This window comes from Grampus griseus (genome assembly GCF_964374135.1).
Source record: "Grampus griseus genome assembly, chromosome: 2".
Taxonomy (NCBI): Eukaryota; Metazoa; Chordata; class Mammalia; order Artiodactyla; family Delphinidae; genus Grampus; species Grampus griseus.
The window spans coordinates 102,240,695-102,260,443 of NC_139018.1; the positions used below are offsets into that span (position 1 = coordinate 102,240,695).

Sequence of the window (19,749 nt, forward strand, 5' to 3'; positions counted from 1 at the left end):
AAAATGAGAGGATGTTTTCCTCCTGGCCACACCCTCCTAGCCTCGCCCTCCACGCCCCGCGCAGGAGCGCGCGGGCGCGCGGGAGGGGCGGGGCCGCATAGGCGGCCGCTGCGAGTTTCGCCCTCCCTCAGCGGCGCGCAGGAATGCCCCGGGCCCACGGACAGCGCGGCGGCGCGCGCGCTCGCTCCCGGTGCCCTCCTCCGTGACGTGCCTGGCCCAGGCCGCGCAAGGGCGCTGTAGCTGCCAGTGCCGCTGTCATGGCGTCTGAGGCGCTGTCTGAGGAGAACCCGCCGCGGTCTCTTTAGAGCGAGGGGCGGGCGGCTGGGTATGGAGAGCGGCCCTGAGAGCCTGCAGCCGCTAGAACAAGGAGTGGCCGCCGGGCCGGCGCCAGGGACAGGTTCTCCGCAGGAAGGGCGACAGGAGACCAGGCTCGCCGCTGGGGATGGTCCTGGAGTATGGGCGGCGGAGAGCAGCGGCGGGAAGGGGCAGGGGGCGGCAGCCGCCGGGAGGAGCCTCTCGGACTCGGCTTCTCCCGCCGGCTCGCCTCGGGTTCTCGTACCCTGCAGCTCCCTCCCGGACTTGGACTTGAAGGGGAGCGATTTGGAGAGTCCTGCTGCCCAGAAGGCGCCTCTGACAGGGCAGCACAAGGTGACCGCCTCCCCGGAGGCAGCTGAGGCCGGAGCCGACCATGAGTTGGTTCCGGCCGGAGAGGCGGGCGCCCTCGCGGATCCCGCCGGCACCTGCCGGGCAGAGTCGGCGGCCGCGGGCTCCGAGGAACCCAGCAGCGGCGGCGGCCTCAGCAGCAGTTGCAGCGATCCGAGCCCTCCCGGGGAATCGCCGAGCCTGGACTCCCTGGAGTCGTTCTCTAACCTGCATTCTTTCCCAAGTAGCTCCGAGTTCAATAGTGAGGAAGGAGCTGAGAACAGGGTCCCCGAGGAGGAGGAGGGAGCGGCGGTGTTGCCCCGGGCTGTGCCTCTGTGCCGAGAGGAGGAGCAGGAGGAGGGGGAGGCAGCCCAGGTGCTGGCGGCCTCCAAGGAACGCTTCCCGGGACAATCTGTTTATCATATCAAGTGGATCCAGTGGAAGGAAGAGAACACACCCATCATCACGCAGAATGAGAATGGCCCCTGCCCTTTACTGGCCATCCTCAATGTTTTGCTTCTGGCCTGGAAGGTACACTCCGCAGCTTTCTATTTCCTACAGCTTTCGGGGAGGGGGAACACGGGGCGAGGGAGCTGCTGCCTGTCAGCTGATGGCTTCTTCCTTTTTTTCCCTCATTCATCAATCCGTCCCTTTTTCTTCTTACATGAAACTCGTTCTGAGACTCTCTTGTTGGAAGAGTGTTCTCATATGTATGTCAGAAAGAATTGCCGGCAACCTCAGGTCTCTCTTGCAGTGTTTAGTGATGAACGTTCAGCATTCAGCTATGGCTGATATACTTGGAAACAGCCGGGACTAGGAGCATCCTAAACCCTTTGATTTATTTTTTTTAACCTATATTTTTCTGTGTTATTCCTTCTTACTGACTTTATCACATATGCAAAAGAGTGAAGAAATGGGGAAGGTCATGTTCAGAAGTTACCATCAATCCGTGATATCAGGGAGCAAGTTTGATGGTTACGTTTAGTCTATTTTCCAACTCCTGCTTGCTCCATTTGGGTGTGGATACTTAAGGACATGGTGCTGGGGAAGATGTGGCCCCTTAGACAAATTCCATTTAAGGAAAAGCAGTGGCCTGAGACCTAATTACCATAACTTCTTGGTTTTCAAAGATTGTTTTTATTTTATGCATGATTTTTACTTGCCTCATTTCTTTGACTCTACTTAAAGAGTCTGGCATTATTACCAGTAACCACACATCAGAATGTGTTAAGGGAGCTAAAATTATAACAACTAAAATAAGAAAAGATATATTCAAGTTAAAGGAGCAAAAGAGGGAAGGGCCCTTCAAAAGGAAGTATATTGAGGACTCAATATATTGAGGACCTGTAAATGAAGTGTCTTATTTAAGCTTGCAGTTTTAGAGTGCTGAGAACGTGCATCTTAGAGTACATATTTTACTTTTAAATTGAGAATTGTATCTATAGATAAAATGTTCCCTAGAAAAAAATAATCTGGATTATTGTGACTAGTTAGGAAGAAAATCAAGTAAAGGAAATAGTGTTTATTAAGTCCCTTCATCTTCCTTTCTAGCAAGGGCTAATGCAAAAGAAATAAGATTATATCTTACCAGTATCTAGTACATAATGGCACTCAAATGTGTTGAGTGAAAACTGCCTGCTCTTGAAGAGCTGTTGAGCTATTTGGAGTTGCAGCATCGACTTACTTGAAATTACTAAAGAACAATGCAAGACAATACACTATAAATGCTAGGTTATAGGAAGCAGATTGAAATGCATTAGACATCCCCAAAGGGGAAGTTTTCCTTTGGTCTGGCATAGTCCCAGAGAGCTTCATGGAATTTTTAGATCTTGAAGGAAGCTTTTAAGGAAAAGTAGGATTTAAAATAACAGGAAAATGGAATTCCTGGGAGAGGGAAGGGTATAAATAAAAGGGATGAAAATAAAATGGATAATGTGTGTGTGTGTATGTTTTGGATGACAGGAGTGGTAAGTTCATATTGCAGGATAATAGAAAATAAGATTGAAAAGGTGAAGAGCCCCTTGATGAAAGCCCTTGAATGTCAGACTAGGGAGTTAAATTTCATCCTATGAGCCAAAGTCCCCAGTCTTTCTGTCAGAAGGAGTAACAGTTTTCTTTAGGCTTTTCTCACTTCCTAGTTTCTACATAGTACTGCAGAAGTTCAGAGGAAAGAGCAAGTACCGTGGTCTCAAATATTTGGGGATAGATGAGCATTGAATTGGTCTTTGAAAGACAGCATACATTTGCGTTCCCACTATATGTGAGGTACTAGAAATACAAAGATGAGTAAGATGCACGTGTGCCCTCATGTAGCTCATTAGTAATGGGGAGACAGACATATAAACAATAACCACATTGCAATGTAGAAGTTCTAAATACGCTATGGAATTACAGAGAAAAGTGTAATTGGCAATGGAACATGTCAAGGGAAAGCTTCACAGAAGAGGTAACCTGTGTACTGGGTCTGATGGATGAGTAAGAGAAGTTCCTTCGAGGCAGAGGGAATAGTGTGTTCAAAGACGCTGAAGCAGAAAAAGGTTTTTTCTATTTGGAGACTCCAACCTTGCTTGGAGTGCAGTGGAGGAGGAGAAGGAAATGGCAGTAGCAGGAAATAAAATTGATAGGTGGGTTAGACTCTGAATGAGCAGGCATGCTAAGGTACTTCGAGATTGTTTTATAAATCTTTGGTTCTTAGCCTTTTTTCTGCCTCAAGGCTATTGATGCACACAAAAATTACTCATCAGTAATCATCAGTGATTGATGAGGAGATCGATTAAGAGAAGCAAGGTTGGATAGAGCAGTGTTCTCAAAGTGAGCCAGGGCTTCTGAGGTCAGTACTGTTCATAATAGTACTCAGGTTTTTTTTGCCTTTTTCGCTCTCATTCTCTCAGTGTCAGTAAGAGTTTTTCAGGCTGTATGATGTGTGATGACATAATTGCTCTGACAGTTAACAGAATCTGTGCTTGTGCATTCTTGTGTTTAAAATTTTTCTCAATTTTTATTTCTAGTGTGGTAAATCTTGATAGATATAATCCACTTAAACAAGAGCTCTTTGTGATCCTAAATAATTTTTAGGACTGAAGAGGGTCTTGAGACCAAAAAGTTTGAGAAATGCCGTAGTAGAGCAAAATAGTAAATAGGGTATGAAGGTAGTTGTCAGATTTCAGAGGACCCATCATTAGACATGTTTAGACTTTATATACAGCTGATAAGAAGACTTTAGACTTTAGACTTTATATACAGCTGATAGGAAGCTACTATAAATTACTGGATAGAGGAATGACATAAAGAAAGGGGTCTTTTCATTTGAGATTAGACTGGAGGTGAGATTGTAATGAGTGTAGCAGGAAGAATTGATGAGGATAGCTCTTTTGGGTGGGAAATTCTCTGCCCCTTCTCTCTGTTGAGGATAATGTCACAGCCTAAATGATGAATTGATTGCTATCTGGATATAGGCAATGAAGGATGTGACACTTTTTCTAATTGGGTAATAAGGATTGGTTGGATCATTCAAAAGGTAGAGAATGTGTTTTAGATGGGAAAGTTGATGTCAGAGTTTGGCTGTGTCAGGTTGGAATTATCTGTTAGTGGGACATAAAAATATAAATGTTCATTATGCCTCCAGAAACATAGAATGGGCCTCAGGAAAGACGTAAAAATTATGAGAAAAATTGAACTGGAGAATTATTGCATAGATATAAGTATGGTATCAGTGAGAATACATGAATTCTCCAAAGAGAGTGGTGAATAGTTCTCAACTATTTGTCATCCCAGTATATGTGAGGAACTGCAAATTGCCATTATAAACATCCTCCCTCTATTTTCTCGCTCCCTCTTCCATCCAGTTCTCCAGTAGACACAGAGAAAACAGAGGAATAAAGAGGAAAACAGAGGAATAAAGTTGCTGGGGAAAAGGGAATGCTAAGCAGTAAAGATGAGAGAGTGTAAAAGAAATCAGTATAGGCACAGTTTGAGATGTAAATGAGAACTAGAGATAGGACAAAGTCATGATAGTAGTGTGGGAGAGAGACTCTAATTTAAAAAAAAAAAAAAAAAGGTCAGTTATCATTGTTAAATGCAGCAGCATCAAGGAACTGGTGGAGTAGGAAAGATTTTGCCAAAAAGGACAGATATGAGAACAAGGTCGCTAAAAAGTCAGGATAACATGGAGTCCTCAGAATAGGTGGTAAAATTCTCTTCAGAGGAAAACAACAACAATCTTTTTTTCTGAAGTAATGGAAGGAAGATACAAAGACAAGGTCATGTTAAGATAGAGAGACATGAAAATTGAGGCCTCATTCTCCATTTTGGCAGAATAACAGATGATCTCATCAGTAATAGCTATTGAACTTGCCAGTAATTAAGGAGAGAAGTTGTAAAGCATCGAAGGGTGAATTTTGTGAGAAAATTATGTTGTGTTTTAAAGAAGTTCTCATCTCATTGAAGATTATGCCTAGGAATTTGAGGCATAAGCAGAAAGTACTCAGTGGCCATGGATAAATTGGGGTATTCTTTTAAAACTTCTAGTATGTCAATTTTGCTTCCACCCCCCCCAAAATAGTTCTCTCATCTCTGGAAATAGGAGCAGGAAGAATGTCTGGTTAGGATTATCATGTATTGGGCTTTTCAAGGGTTGATTCATGGAGAGTCAATGGAATTAAGAATTGAAAGTAAAACAGTTGATCATCTTTTTTGGGGGAGAATGAAGTAATGAGAAAAATCAGTAAGGAATTTCCTAGCAGTCCAGTGGTTAAGGCTCTGCGCTTCCACTGCAGGGGGCACGGGTTCGGTCCCTGGTTGAGGAACTAAAAAAACAAAAAAATCAATAAACTGAATACATTAGGAAGATTTGAGTGATTCAAAGGAAGTAAGTACCATGATGATTCTGGGTGAGAGATGACAGTTAAAATGATCAAACATGGTAAGTACTGAGTTGGAAATGTTGGAGTTTTAATGAAAAGTGTTGGTTTAGGACTGATGGAAAGTAGGTGATCATCACTCATCTGTAAAATAGTTGAGCTGTGATAATCCAACAAATCAAGAAAGAAGGAAATCTGTTCATTAAATTTAATTCAAGCTCAAATTTCTAACTCTCTTTAGCCGACACCAGGTAAATTGACCCAAATTGAAGTCTTAGAATACATTTTCATTTTGCTTCTTTATTTTAGACTTTTTTTTTGGTGTTTTTTTAATAGTTTTTCTTTAATCTTTCATAAAATAATGCCATTTTTCATTTGAGGGCTGTGGCCCAATTAATCAGTTGTGTTTATAAAAATCAAGTCAGAAGATACATAAAATATAAAATTTACTTTCTGATGTTATTGGCCTGTTATAAATACTGAAGCAGAGTGATGGGTACTTGGAAGTTCATTATGCTGTTACTTTTTGGCTTTTCCATATGATTCAAATTTTGCATTATGAAACATTTTTAAAAGCTTCTGCCTTAATATTTTTATGTTTATGAAGGTATTACTTTAATAATAGAGGGAGTCCCTGCTTTGTCACACTTTTGTTTTCTTATAGAAAGAATATAGGTTCTAAGGCCCACATACTCAAAAAAAATATATATATATATACACATATATATATAACTTATACTGTACATTATAATAGAAGACATATAGCATTGTAATATCTAATCATTATGTATCTAATTATTATGTAGCATTTTAGTGGAAGACTGAATGCACTATTCTGATTTAAGATGCTGGAAGCATATCCCCTCTCCTCCCTAATCCTTTGGGTGGGAAATTCTTCCTCTTCTTTCTTTGCTTAGCAGGTGCTGAGACGATCTCCTACTCCACATCAAGGGAGGAACAACAGGATTCTTAAGCAAGTTTGTTTACCTTAGGCTTGTTGTTCCAGACATTAAACCTAGAAACTATCAATATAAAATAAAAATTGATACATTTGATTCAGTAAAAAACAAAAAACTTAAGGTTAAAAAAAAGAAAAAGGACAAAAAGATACCCCTTCCCCAAAAAACTTCACCAGGAACTAAGTCAAGTCAAAACACACACTACAAACTAAGGGAGTTATCTGCTAGATTACTGTATGTGTCTAAGAGCTAATTTCTTAATTTACAGAGAGCCCTTATAAATTAGAAAGAAAAAGATGAGTGACCCAAGAGCAAAATGAGCAAAAGGCCATTAGCAGAAAATTCAGTGAAGTTCCAGCGGACATATCCTCTGTCTCATTATCACCTGCAGAGGGTGAGCTTCTTACCAGAAAGCTTTTGCTCTAATTCTCCCTCCCTCCTTGATGACTTTTCTTTTCTCATACCTTTTCACAGATACCTCTTCTTACTTTTGACTAGGTTTTACCTTCTTTTTTTACTTCCCTCATAGGAATATTGCAATTGCACAAATTTTCTCATATTCCCCTTTTCCTAAAGTAGGCACAAAGCTCTTTTGAGGATTTCCAAGTGTATTACTTATAAAAATGGAAAAACAGATGGTGAGCTGAAGATTCCATTTTAGCCTGTGCCCACCCTGTTTGTTTTTTAATATAGATCCTGTAAGAAGAGATTAAAAACTTCACACAGTGGTAGAGTTTTGTTTACACAAAAGGTGCAAGCAACACTTCCGAGGCTTTCATTTCCAGTCTCTCCTAAGAATTAGGATTGGTGTAATATCTCTGGGTTTGTCAGATAAAGTGGATATGGGCAGATGAGATTATGAATACTCCCTGTGTTAGTTGTCCTATTAGTGATGTCCTCATTTTCTCCTCTCCCTTTGCTATGAGTAGTCCTTCAGTGGAAAACCTTCCCATTCTCCTTCCATCCTTGTCGCTGTTAAGTCCCAGGTGAAGGACATTTGAGCACAGGTGGTATCAGTAATCCTAGGGCTTTGAATAATAACAGTAAGTACTCAATTATTTTTATGTCCAGATACTATGCTAAGTATTCTACATGTATTATATGCAATTTCTCTTTTTTTTTTTTTTTTTTGTGGTACGCGGGCCTCTCACCGTTGTGGCCTTTCCCATTGCGGAGCACAGGCTCTGGACTCGCAGGCTCAGTGGCCATGACTCACGGGCCTAGCTGCTCTGTGGCATGTAGGATCCTCCTGGACCAGGGCACGAACCCATGTCCCCTGCATCGGCAGGCGGACTCTCAACCACTGTGCCACCAGGGAAGCCCCTATGCAATTTCTCTTTTAATTTTCTCAACCACATCAGGAAATCCTTGTGTAGATATTGTTCCTATTTTACATACATAGAAAATTGAGGTGCATAAAATGTAAATAACTTACCCAAGGTAAGTTTATACCCACTTCAGAACCTGAGCTCTTACTTCAGATATTTGGTTGGAAAGTTGAAATTCAAGGTGACAGTAAGCCTGGTGGACAATAGGCCTGGGACAAACCAGGGTGGAAGAAGAGCTAGTGATAAAGTCAGAGAAGCAGAAATAGACTTCACGATTCCTTAGAACAAATCCTGGGGATCTGTTCTTTGTACAGATTCCTTCTGTTTTTAGCCCCCTGTGTTTTATCTCATGTCCTCTCAATTATCTGACACTTCCAATTTCAGAGCCTTTCTTGAGTTCTGTGGTGAACGAGCTTGCCTTTACCATCAAAGTTTATTAAGTATTTTCTTTGATATTTTCAGTAGTTAAGTTTTCTCTCTCCTGCTACTACCCTAGTTCAGGCCACTTTCGTCTCTCTTCTGGACTACTTTAGTAGCCTTTTAACTGTTCTCTTGTCTTATCTTATTCTCATCTGTCTTTCAAGCAATTAATATAAATGTTTCACTGTCACTTTTTCTTTGGGTATATTTTCAGCATGGTAAGCTTGCTGAGCTGCTTAAATATAAGTCCAGTGAAATTTGAACTAAAGATGCCTTTTTTAAAAAAAGTTGTATTTATTTATATTTATTTATTTTTATAAACTTATTTATTTATTTTTGGCTGCCTTGGGTCTTTGTTGCTGCACGCGGGCTTTCTCTAGTTGTGGTGAGCGGGGGCTACTCCTCATTGTGGTGCGCGGGCTTCTTATTGTGGTGGCTTCTCTTGTTGCAGAGCATGGGCTCTAGGCCCACTGGCTTCAGTAGTTGTGACTCGCTGGCTCTAGAGCGCAAGCTTAGTTGTGGCGCATGGGTTTAGTTGCTCCACAGCATGTGGGATCTTCCCAGACCAGGGCTGGAACCCGTGTCCCCTGCATTGGCAGGCAGATTCTTAACCACTGCACCACCAGGGAAGCACCAAGATGTCTTCTTTTATTATACATCTTTTACTGGGAAAATTTCGCTGGAAAAACATTCTTCATTGTTCTAAAACCTTTGAATTGCGTATAAAATAGGACATTCTTGAAAATCTAATACATGTGAATATATCTGCAGTTTCTGATGGTTTTAAATAGTTTTAAATAGGCCTCAATATTACTCTGAGAATGGAGTCTAAGTTCTGATAAACATTGAGGGTAAAGGTGTTTCAAATTGGCCGAAGTTGAAAGTTGTCTCTTATTAAATTTTCCTGATTTGAAATACTGATGGCATGTAGAAAGTCAGTTAGATTTTTAGTATTTTTAAGTACAGTAATTATTCTTAATAATAAATGAATATTACCTCTAAGAAATTAGAATATAAAGCATGATGTATAATAGCTTATAATACATGTTTATTTGCTGGAGCCAGAATTAAAGGCATGTTGAAAGGATCCTTAAGTTTTTTAGCCCTTATTTTGAAAAAAGCTGCATTTCGTCTCTTTGATTCCCATTAATAATATTTATATTATAATTTCTTCACAATTTCAACTTAAAAAAATTACAAATACTATATGATTTGCCACATATTCAAAATCAGTGAAACTTGAACTGAGAAGAAATTTTTTTTTTTTTGGACGTGCTGTGCTGCTTGCAGGATCTTAGTTCCCCAACCAGGGATTGAACCCACACCCCCTGCAGTGGAAGTGCAGAGCCCTAACCATTGGACCACCAGGGAATTCCCAAGAAATTGTATTATTTAGTGATCCTTTTTACCATAAGTAATGCAAAAACAGACTACAGCACAGGAATCAAATAATTCACGGACAAATTAAAAATATTTGTCTCCTGGGACTTCCCTGCATGGCACAGTGGTTAAGACTCCATGCTCCCAATGCAGGAGGCCCAGGTTCGATCTCTGGTCAGGGAACTAGATCCCACATGCATGCCACAACTAAGAAGCCTGCATGCTGCAACTAAGGAGCATGCGAGCCGCAACTAAGGAGCCCACCTGGTGCAACTAACTAAATATTAAAAAAAAAAATTTTTGTCTCCTGAGTTCCAACTCAACTTTCTGTTTGAATGTCAAACTAAATTTCACAGTTATGAAGCAGACATCATTTTCTTCTACAAACTTACCTTCCCTTACCAAATGTCTTATTTTTATTAAATGTATGGATCTTAAGTTTTAGAGTTCCCTGAGCCTTAGAGTCAACTTCAGTTTTTCTTTTCCCATCATCCTTCACTTTTCACTGGTCATAAAGTTCTGTCAGTTATTCATTTAAAATATATTTCACGGGACTTCCTTGGAGGTCCAGTGGTTAAGACTCTGTGCTTCCACTGCAGGGGGCACGGGTTTGATCCCTGGCTGGGGAACTAAGATCCCACATGCTGTGCAGCACAGCCAAAAAAAAATACACACGCACACACACACATATATATATATACATATATTTCAGATAACGTTTTATATAAGATTTCATTGAAAGAGAGTGTTGCTGTTTTTAGAAGTCTGTATATTAATTTTGTATCTTGCAGTTTTACCAAATTCATTGATGAGTTCTGGTAGCTTTGGTGGTGTCTTTAGGATTTTCTATGTATAGCATGTCATCTGTAAACAGTGACAGTTTTACTTCTTTTCCAGTTTGGATTCCTTTTATTTCTTTTTCTTGTCTGGTTGCTGTGGTTAGGACTTCCAATACTATGTTGATTAAAAGTGGTAATGGGAATTTCCTGGTGGTCCAGGGGTTAGGAATCTGCACTTCCACTGCAGGGGGCACAGGTTCAATCCCTGGTCCGGGAACTAAGATCCTACAAGCCACACTGGATGGCCAAAAAAAAAAAAAAAAAAATGGTTGAGCATCCTTGTCTTGTTCCTGATCTGAGAGGAAATGGTGAAATGCTTTTCACCATTGAGTATGATGTTAGCTGTGGCCCTGTCATAAATGGTCTCTATTATGGTGAGTTATGTTTCCTCTATACCCACTTTGTTGAGAGTTTTTATCATAAATCGATGTTGAATTTTATCAAAAGCTTTTTTTGCATCTATTGAGATGATCATATGATTTTTTGTCAGTTTGTTAATGTGGTGTATCACATTGATTGATTGTTGCAGAGCACGGGCTCTAGGGTGTGCTGTCTTCAGTAGTTGTGACACGCGGGCTCCAGAGCACAGGCTCAGTAGTTGTGGCACACGGGCTGAGTTGCTCCGCAGCATGTGGGATCTTCCCGGACCAGGGCTCGAACCCGTGTTCCCTGCATTGGCAGGCGGATTCTTAACCACTGCGCCACCAGGGAAGCCCCAAACTGTATTTCTTGAGTACTTATTAATTGGTATTCTAATTAAACATTTAACAATGTTCTTTGGCTGGTCATTTTCATACTTACCGTTAGCTATGTAGACTGTTCCTTATTTGTTATTACTGGGTCCCCTGCATTTTTTTCCCACCTCTCCCCTATATCAAAATTATAGGTATCAAAATCTTGGCATATCACTTTTGAGATGTTTTACATTTCTGTTTAGGATATTAACACTTTAAGCAGGTTTTGTTATTTTTATTTTTGGTCTCTCTTGAGTCTGTTCTCAAGTATACTTTACTCTTCGAATGACTAAGAATTACAGAATAATTGGGCTGAATTAATGATGTTTTATCCTATAGTTGAATATATAGAGTTGTAGTAGCTATTTCCTTTTGTTAATTTAAATATTCTTTTGTTAATTTAAGTGTTTAATATTAAATATTTTATTTAAATATTAATTTTAATAGAAATCTAGTTAGAATAATAAAATATTTACAGGATAGGACATAATTTATTTTCCTAGATAATAAAAGCTTCATTTTATTTGGACTCTATTAATTTGAAACTGTGTGTGAATATGTACTGAGAGGTTTTGGTCAAATTTTAGGAAGAATATTTAAACTACTTAGAGTACCTTCCAGATGTCCTTGAATACATTAATTTACTTGTAAACAATATGTTATAGATTATTACTAAAAGAGGACCATCTGAGAACCTAGGTCATACTTCATTTGTTTGTCTGTTTTTCATCATAACATTTAAAATTTAGAGATTCAGAGAGAATGCCACAATTTAAAATTCTGTATCCTTAGCTAACTTTCCCATAACCTGTTTTTTCTTTAATAGACTCTAAAGAGACAAAGGAAAGAAAGTCTTACGATCATTAACAAAATCTTCAGCATTTGCTTTTGTGGTGATGGTGCTGGAGGGAAGCAAAAAGAGAAGCAAGCATTCAGGAAGATCATTTTGTGGTTAAAAAAAATTAAGATCTGTTGATGGCTCCAAAGTATTAGTGGGAGGGAGGCAGACATTTCTTCACTATTATACTCTTTTGTCCCTAGCTTTAGTGAACATCCATAATATTTTGTTGGCTAAGATTCGGGAAATGAATATACCACTCAGTATGCTTGGGAATAGTTAAAATATTTGTGTATTTGTTGTTCCACTTCTAAAATCTCTATAAAGGTTGTCATTTCCTATTTCAAATGTTTGAAGCAAGACATTATAGGCAGTTGTTATTATTTGGAAATTTCAAGACTAAACCCTGAAATCATCTATTTGTAGAAATCTAGGATTGTAGAATGTATTTCCCAAATACATACACTTGTTAGTGCCTTGGTTTCTTATTGACAATTTTATAGTGGGATTACTACATTGACCAAAAGAGGATAAGCTATTTGTTTATGGGATTTTCTGGTGAATATATTTCTGCACTGAATTTGTCTGGAATAAAAGAATATATAGGTCTCATTTAAGAAGCATTGTTAGGTGAAAACTGGACTTTCAGAGTGGTCTGACAGTTATTCAGAATGTAAATATTCACAGTGTATATAAACTACTGGTTTAAATATCAGACCTTCAAAGTGGTATTGAAACACCTTGATAAAATATTATCTAAAAGCAGTTAAGATCATCTAAAGCAGGGATCAACATACTTTTCCTGTAAAGGACCGGATAGTAAATATTTTAGGCTTTGTGGGCCATATCGTCTCTGTTGCAAACATTCAGCTCTGTTATTATAGTGCAAAAGCAGCCAAAGACAGTACATAAACAAATGAGAGTGACACCCAATACAACTTTATTTAGAAAAACAAGCAGGGGACTATAATTTGCCAATGAGTTTCAATTTGAAAAATGTACTCTTTATGGGAACTCTCTGTACTTTCTGCTGAATTTTTCTGTAAACCTAAAACTGCTCCAAAAAAAATGTCTATTACAATTTCTGGGACTTCCCTGGTGGTCCAGTTGTTAAGACTCTGTGCTTCCACTGCAGGGGGCGTGGATTCTATCCCTGGTCGGGGAACTGAGATCCCGCATGCCATGCGGCGCAGCCAAAAAAAAAAAAAGAAAAAAGTCTATTACAATTTTAAAAAGTGTCCTAGAAAATAAGAATAATTTAGAAACAAGTAATGATCAAAACCTCCATGGCAACTCTTGGTTTTCACTGAGTGATAAAGCCACTGGATGACTAACTCATAAGTACCAACGGTCATGTATACTTTCAGAGGGTCTAAAACTGTTCTGTTTTACAGGGATCTTTTTTAGCACTTACTTTATTCATTAATTAAAACAAAAAATTGTGACATACTGTTACTACATTTGGTAACATAAAGATCCAGAGCACCTTCTTCAACACTTGTTGTTGGAGAAATTGCTGATTTAAAAGATCCTGAAATAGTAATTCCTGAGGAATTTTTAATTATGCTGCTATTCTGTCATTGCTATGTTAATTATTTTGTTCGAGTTTGCATCCTACAGTACTTATTTTTCTTCCATGAATATACCAAGGAGTATGCTTTTCAATAAGTCAGCTAAAATATTTACAATCATTGGCTGTAATATCTGTGTAATTCATCTGATAATTCATTTGAAAAATTCATTTAGACTGTGTTGCAGCTGACATAACTTTTGAAACTTAAGTATGACTATAACGTATATATCTACTTTTAACCTTTTTATTGTGACATATAGCGCATACAGAAAAGTACATAAAACAGAGATGTCCAGTTTAACAAGTTATCATAAAGCAAACAGTGGAACTACCATGCAAGTCAAGATATAGAGCATTGCCAGCACCCCAGAGGCCTCTTACGTGTCCTGTTACAACTATAACTCCTTCTCTTATCCCTAGGGTTAACCACAGTCCTAATTTTTATAGTATCCATTTTCTTTTCTTTATACATATACAGCTCTAAACAGTAAAGTTTAATTTTGCCTGTTTTTAAGTTTTACAGGTTGACTCATATAGTATGAATCCTTCAGTTTATGACCATCCTTTATACTGTATTCATTTTAGCTACTCAACAAAAAAAAATGGCCCAGGTAGACTGAAGTAATGGAATACTGACCTGTGTTAAGCCTGTCTTCAGTAAAACTGCTGCATGGGTGACCTGTCAAAACATGTTCGGTGCCTCTTCCTGCCCTTAAACTGTATTTTCTATCATGCAGGACACTGCTGCAGGTGCATAATGACAATCAGGATGGGTGACGAAAGGCATAGCACTTGGCTTTGAAAATAGATTTCTCATTGACTCTCTGAGATCTTGTATCACCCTGTAAATTTTATGATGATAGGATTGGCTTTGTTGTATTAAAGATTAGTTACAAAGATTTTTAAATGTGAGTGTTGTATACCTATAGTAGATACATATAATACACATACATACTTGTGTTTCTGACTGAAGAAACACTTTAATTATCTAAAACATTTGATTTTATAGAAAAATACTTTGTTTTTCAGGTGAAACTTCCACCGATGATGGAAATCATAACTGCTGAACAGCTGATGGAATATTTAGGTTAGTGTTGAAAAGTGAATGATTTTTATATCTCTTTCAAAATAAACCAAAGTTTTCAAAGCTAATATATTACCAAATTTCACCTTTTTTAGGCTATTTTTAAGTTATAATTTTTAATCTCTTAATTAAAAAATTTTATCAGTATGTTTCTGTTATTGGATGCCTTCTTTCTGACCAGCATTAAAATTCTTTAATATAAATAAAGAGACTAGTGACATCTAGAAAACAAGGTACATATTAATTCCAATAAACTACAGAGTGGGAAATGGCACAAAAACTCTAACATTGAATGTAGGTAGTGTTTTAAAATATTGAGTAGACTTGAATTAAAACCCAGGAGGTGATTTAGAGCAGTGCTACCCAAAATATGATTCATGGACCTCTGTCAGTCTATAAAATGTTAGTTACCAGTCTGCAATGAAATAGAGGCTTATACTAGAGTGTAAAACATTTTAGTCCATCTGACATTTTTTGATGGCCAGTTTTTCTTGATGAAGGAAGCAGTGTATTGAATTGCATTCTTATGCAAGATTCTTATTTCAAAACAGACCATACTACACAGTTTGCAGACCAGTTGCATTGAGTAGAACTTGTTTACAGAGTAGGTTGTTGTATATCACCCTGTGGTCTTTTACAATTTAGCAAATAAGAATTTATATATTTATACTATTACCAAATCGGAAATCTTAATCCATATTCTTACAGTTGTTTAGTAATTAAATTTTTATTTTAAAAAATTTTATTAGCTGATTAGTTTATTTATGGCATTCCAGACAACTAGCTAACTGATTTTTTTTTTGTGAGGTGTAAGTTTAGTGAAGTAATTGAGATTAGAGCTTTTGGAAGACCTTTTTCTTTCTTTTTTTTTTTTTTTGCGGTACGCGGGCCTCTCACTGTTGTGGCCTCTCCCGTTGCGGAGCACAGGCTCCGGACGCGCAGGCTCAGTGGCCATGGCTCACGGGCCTAGCCGCTCCGCGGCATGTGGGATCTTCCCGGACTGGGGCGCGAACCCGTGTCCCCTGCATCGGCAGGTGGACTCTCAACCACTGCGCCACCAGGGAAGCCCTCGAATACCTTTTTCTTTATGTAATTAATGTCATTTAATCCCACTCACTGGCTAGGGAACCTCATAGTTAAGTGTAGATTACTTTCAATATCTAGATGTCTGGAAATAGAATTTCTATTTAAACCTCTTTTACTCTAGCTTGGTGATTCTTAAACTTTGTGGTTTCTAAATTATATTTCATGGAAAAGGCTGAAATATGCTTAGTGCTTTTGATGAACAGCCAGTATGACTGCCAAGGACTGTGCAAAGGGGAAGTATTAGGAGATGAGATTAGAGGTAATGGGATCATATCGTACAGTATCCTAGGCTATTATAGCAACTTTGACTTTTGCTGTGGGTGATTGGGAAGCCATTAAAGGATTTTGAACAGAGGACTAATGATCTGACTTTGAGTTTAACAAGAATTCTCTGGCTGTTATGTTGAAAATAGAACTTAGTAGTGTAAAGGCAGAAGCAGGGAGATTGGTTAGCAAGCTGTTAAAACTGTCAAAAGATGGTGGTGGCTTCAAGCAGGGTAGTAGAAGTGGAGATTATAAAATATGGTCAGATTCTGAATATAGAGCTGACTGAATTTGCCGATCAGTTGAATGTGGAGTGAGAGTGAAGTCAAGGGTTACCCCATGATTTTTGGTTTGAACAACTGGAAGGACAGAGTTAACATCAACTGAAACAGGAAAAAATGGAAGGAACATGTTTAGGGAGGAATATCAGGATTTTGGTTTTGGGATGTTTATTGGCATTCAAGTGGAGATATCAGGGAGGCAGTGGGATATATAAATGTAGAGTCTAGAGGAGAGGTCTCAATCAGTGCTGTACAGTAAAACTTTCTGTGTCAGTGGAAATGTTCTATATCTGTGCTGTCTAGTTTCATAGCCACTAGGCACATGTGGCTCTTGATATCTTAAAATATAGCTGATGTGACTGAGGAACTGAATATTAAATTAATTTTAAATTAAATTTTTATTAATTAATTAAATTTAAATTTATGTAGCCACATGTCACTACTAGTTATTGTATTGGACAGCACAGATCTAGCCTGTAAATACACATTTGGGAACACATAACATATATAAATGACAGTTATACTGAGTCACAAATAATATAAATGTAGATAGAGAAGGGAAGAGATCAGTAGACTGAATCTTGGATGTGCCAGTGATTAGAAGCTGAGGAAGAGGAAGAATGGGTAGAAGCTCAACTATATAGAAGAAAAACCAAAGACTAATTTCCTAGAATCTAAATGAAGAGTTTCAATGAAGAGTTAGAGATTAGTTGAATCAAATGCTGCTAATAGGCCACGCAGGATGAAAACTGAAAATTGACCATTGATTGAGCCATAAGGAGGTAATTGGTAACTTCAACGAGTCCACAGGATAAAAACCTGACTGGAGTGGGCACAGGGGAAAATTAGAAGCCCTTATATATTGTACATAGCCAGTAGGAATGTAACATAATGAAGCTACTGTGGAAAACAGTTTGTCAGTTCCTTAGAAAGCTAAATATAGAATTACCTATGATCCTACAACTTTATCCAAGAGAAGTAAAAATACATGTTCACACAAAAACTTGTACAGGAATGTTCATAGCAGCATTATAATAATAGCCTAAAAGTGGAAACAACCCAGATAGCCATAAACTGATGAGTGGATAAACAAACTGTGTTATATCCATATAGTGAAACATTATTCAGCCATAAAAAGGAATGTATTGATACATGCTGTAATATGGATAAACCTTAAAGACATTATGCTAAGTCAAAGAAGCCAAGTCACAAAATACCACTTATTATATGATTCCATTTATATCAAATGTCCAGAATAGGCAAATTTAGAGACAGAAAGTAGATTAGTGGTTGCTTAGGACTTGGGAATATAGGGGGGAAATAGAGATTGACTGCTAATGGGTATAGAGTTTCTTTAAGGGGAGACCAAAATGTTCTAAAATTAGATCATGATGATAATTTCACAATCCTATTAATATACTTTAAAAACACTGAATTGTACACTTTAAATGGGTTAATTATATGGTATGTGAATTACATTTCTATAAAGCTGTTTTTAAAAAGAGAAAATTGAAGGAAAGGAATTGAAAAGAGTATTTTAGACAAATAGAAGTATTAGTCTTAGGCAGTACAGATACTTTATCCTTAGCAATAGGAGGGAAGATAGAATGTATTAAAAATAGATGCAGGTAGGTGGACAGATGTGGGTGTGGTAACTTATAGAAGGTCTTTTGAGTGCTTCTATTTTCTCAGTGAAATGGGAAACCAGGTTATCAGCTGAGAGTGAAGATGAAGGAGGAGTTGTTGAAGATGAGAAGGAAGATGTTGCCTAGACAAGTTGGAGGTGAATGGGGAGATGAAGTATTATTCCTGGGCATTACCACTGGGGTTAGTGAGACCAGCCAACATTGGCAGTATGATTTCTTCAGTCACACTCAGCTGCATGAGTATAGGCCTGAATAGTGGAGGAGCAGGATTTAACCAGAGCTGGGTTTTTGCTAAGTGAGTATGTTGAAGAAAGAGTCTAGGAAATTGAAGGTATGTGTAGAGAGTGGTTATAATGATGAGCTATAATAGTTAAGTTGCATAAAGAGGAAATGAGGATATAAATATGTTGAAAAATGTGACGGGATTTAGTGGATTGTAGGCCCTGATACAGCTGAAGAATTTTTGGAGCCTGGTGATAACAAAGCTGTATGATCATAGGGAATGAGTTTCTGAGATAAGGTGGAATATAAGATTCTTGTTGGAAAAGAGGCAAGGAACAGAAAGTCCAGGGTATTAGATGGGTCATCTCTATGAGTATTGAAATTATCAAAAATTATGGCAGGATTTGTGTCATAGAGAGGTAGTGAGCTAGGAATGAGGCAGATTGACCTGAAAGTTGGTAGAGAACTATAACCAGGTGGGTGGATAATGGGTAGTATTATATGATAGCATGAGTTTTAAAACTGAGGAGTTTTAGGGAGGAGGGAGAGAAAGAATGACCCTAAGGAGCAAGTAGATCCACCTTCAGGCTCACCGGTAAAGAAGCATGAGAGAGAAAAGACATCACTTGAGAGGGCTGCAGTGTCATCAAGGCAGAGCCAAATTTCATTTAGGCAGAAGATGAAGGAAACATTAAGAAAAGAAAATACTTAGAAGATTTGAGAGACCATGAGTTCCAGAGGACACTGAAATTCAAGATAGGAATTTAGGAGTCGTTAGTATAAAAATGGTATTTAAATCTGTGGAAATTGATGAGATCATTAAGAGAGAAAGTATAGAGAAGAGACGTGGGTGCAGGATCATCCCCTAAAGTTTCCCAGCATGCACAGATTGGGTAGAGCAGTGTTTCTCCACCTTTTTTTCAGTATTGCCCCCCTAAGGAGCCTTTGTAGACATCTTTGTCCTAATCACTCACTCCAGGAAATTTTAATACCACAGATATACTGTATGTCTCTTCATGTTCTGTGGCCCTTTGAAGGCCACAAACCATTATAATATCTAAGATACCTTTGTCCCTACCCTCCAAGAATCAGTTTTTGCCCCCTTGGCGGTAACATCGCCCCTGCTGAAATGCATGGGTTAGAGCAGCGGTCCCCAAACTTTTCGGCACCAGGGACTGCTTTTGTAGAAGACAATTTTCCCACGGGATGGGGGGAAGTTTCAGCAGGGGTGACGTTTAATATAAAAGATATTATTAAAATTAATTTTACTTCCTTTTACTTTTTTTAATGTGGCTACTAAAAATTTAAAGTTACATATGGGCTTGCATTTGTGGCTTGCATTATATTTCTGTTGGACAGTGCTAACCTTAAACTGTGCTGCCACTCCACAGCTTCTTATGTCATCCTGGCTCTGCTGTCTGTGCTATCATAGACCGATGCCATTTACCTAACCTCTTGCCTGCTAGTTATTACCATCACTCTACTTGCCTTTTTCTATTCTACCTTCTGAGACAAAATGAGCTCTTTTGCTGTCAGTTCCCATAGCTAAAGAATGCATTTGTAATGGCAGAGACCCATGAGCAGAGGCAGAGGG

General features: G+C 38.6%; 1 protein-coding gene across 2 annotated transcripts in view; it reads left to right on the forward strand.

The window, feature by feature from the left end:
- Positions 1-203: 203 nt before the first annotated feature.
- MINDY2 (MINDY lysine 48 deubiquitinase 2) overlaps positions 204-19,749 on the forward strand; it is a 113,498-nt gene continuing 93,952 nt past the window's right edge. For both annotated transcript variants that reach the window (XR_014296393.1, XM_082648919.1), the window contains exons 1-2: positions 204-1,173; positions 14,602-14,659. Coding sequence is in view for 1 of the 2 variants with exons in the window: in XM_082648919.1 (XP_082505045.1) it covers positions 328-1,173; positions 14,602-14,659 (904 nt within the window). In the remaining variant the exon portion in view is untranslated. The remainder of the gene's footprint in view (positions 1,174-14,601; positions 14,660-19,749) is intronic.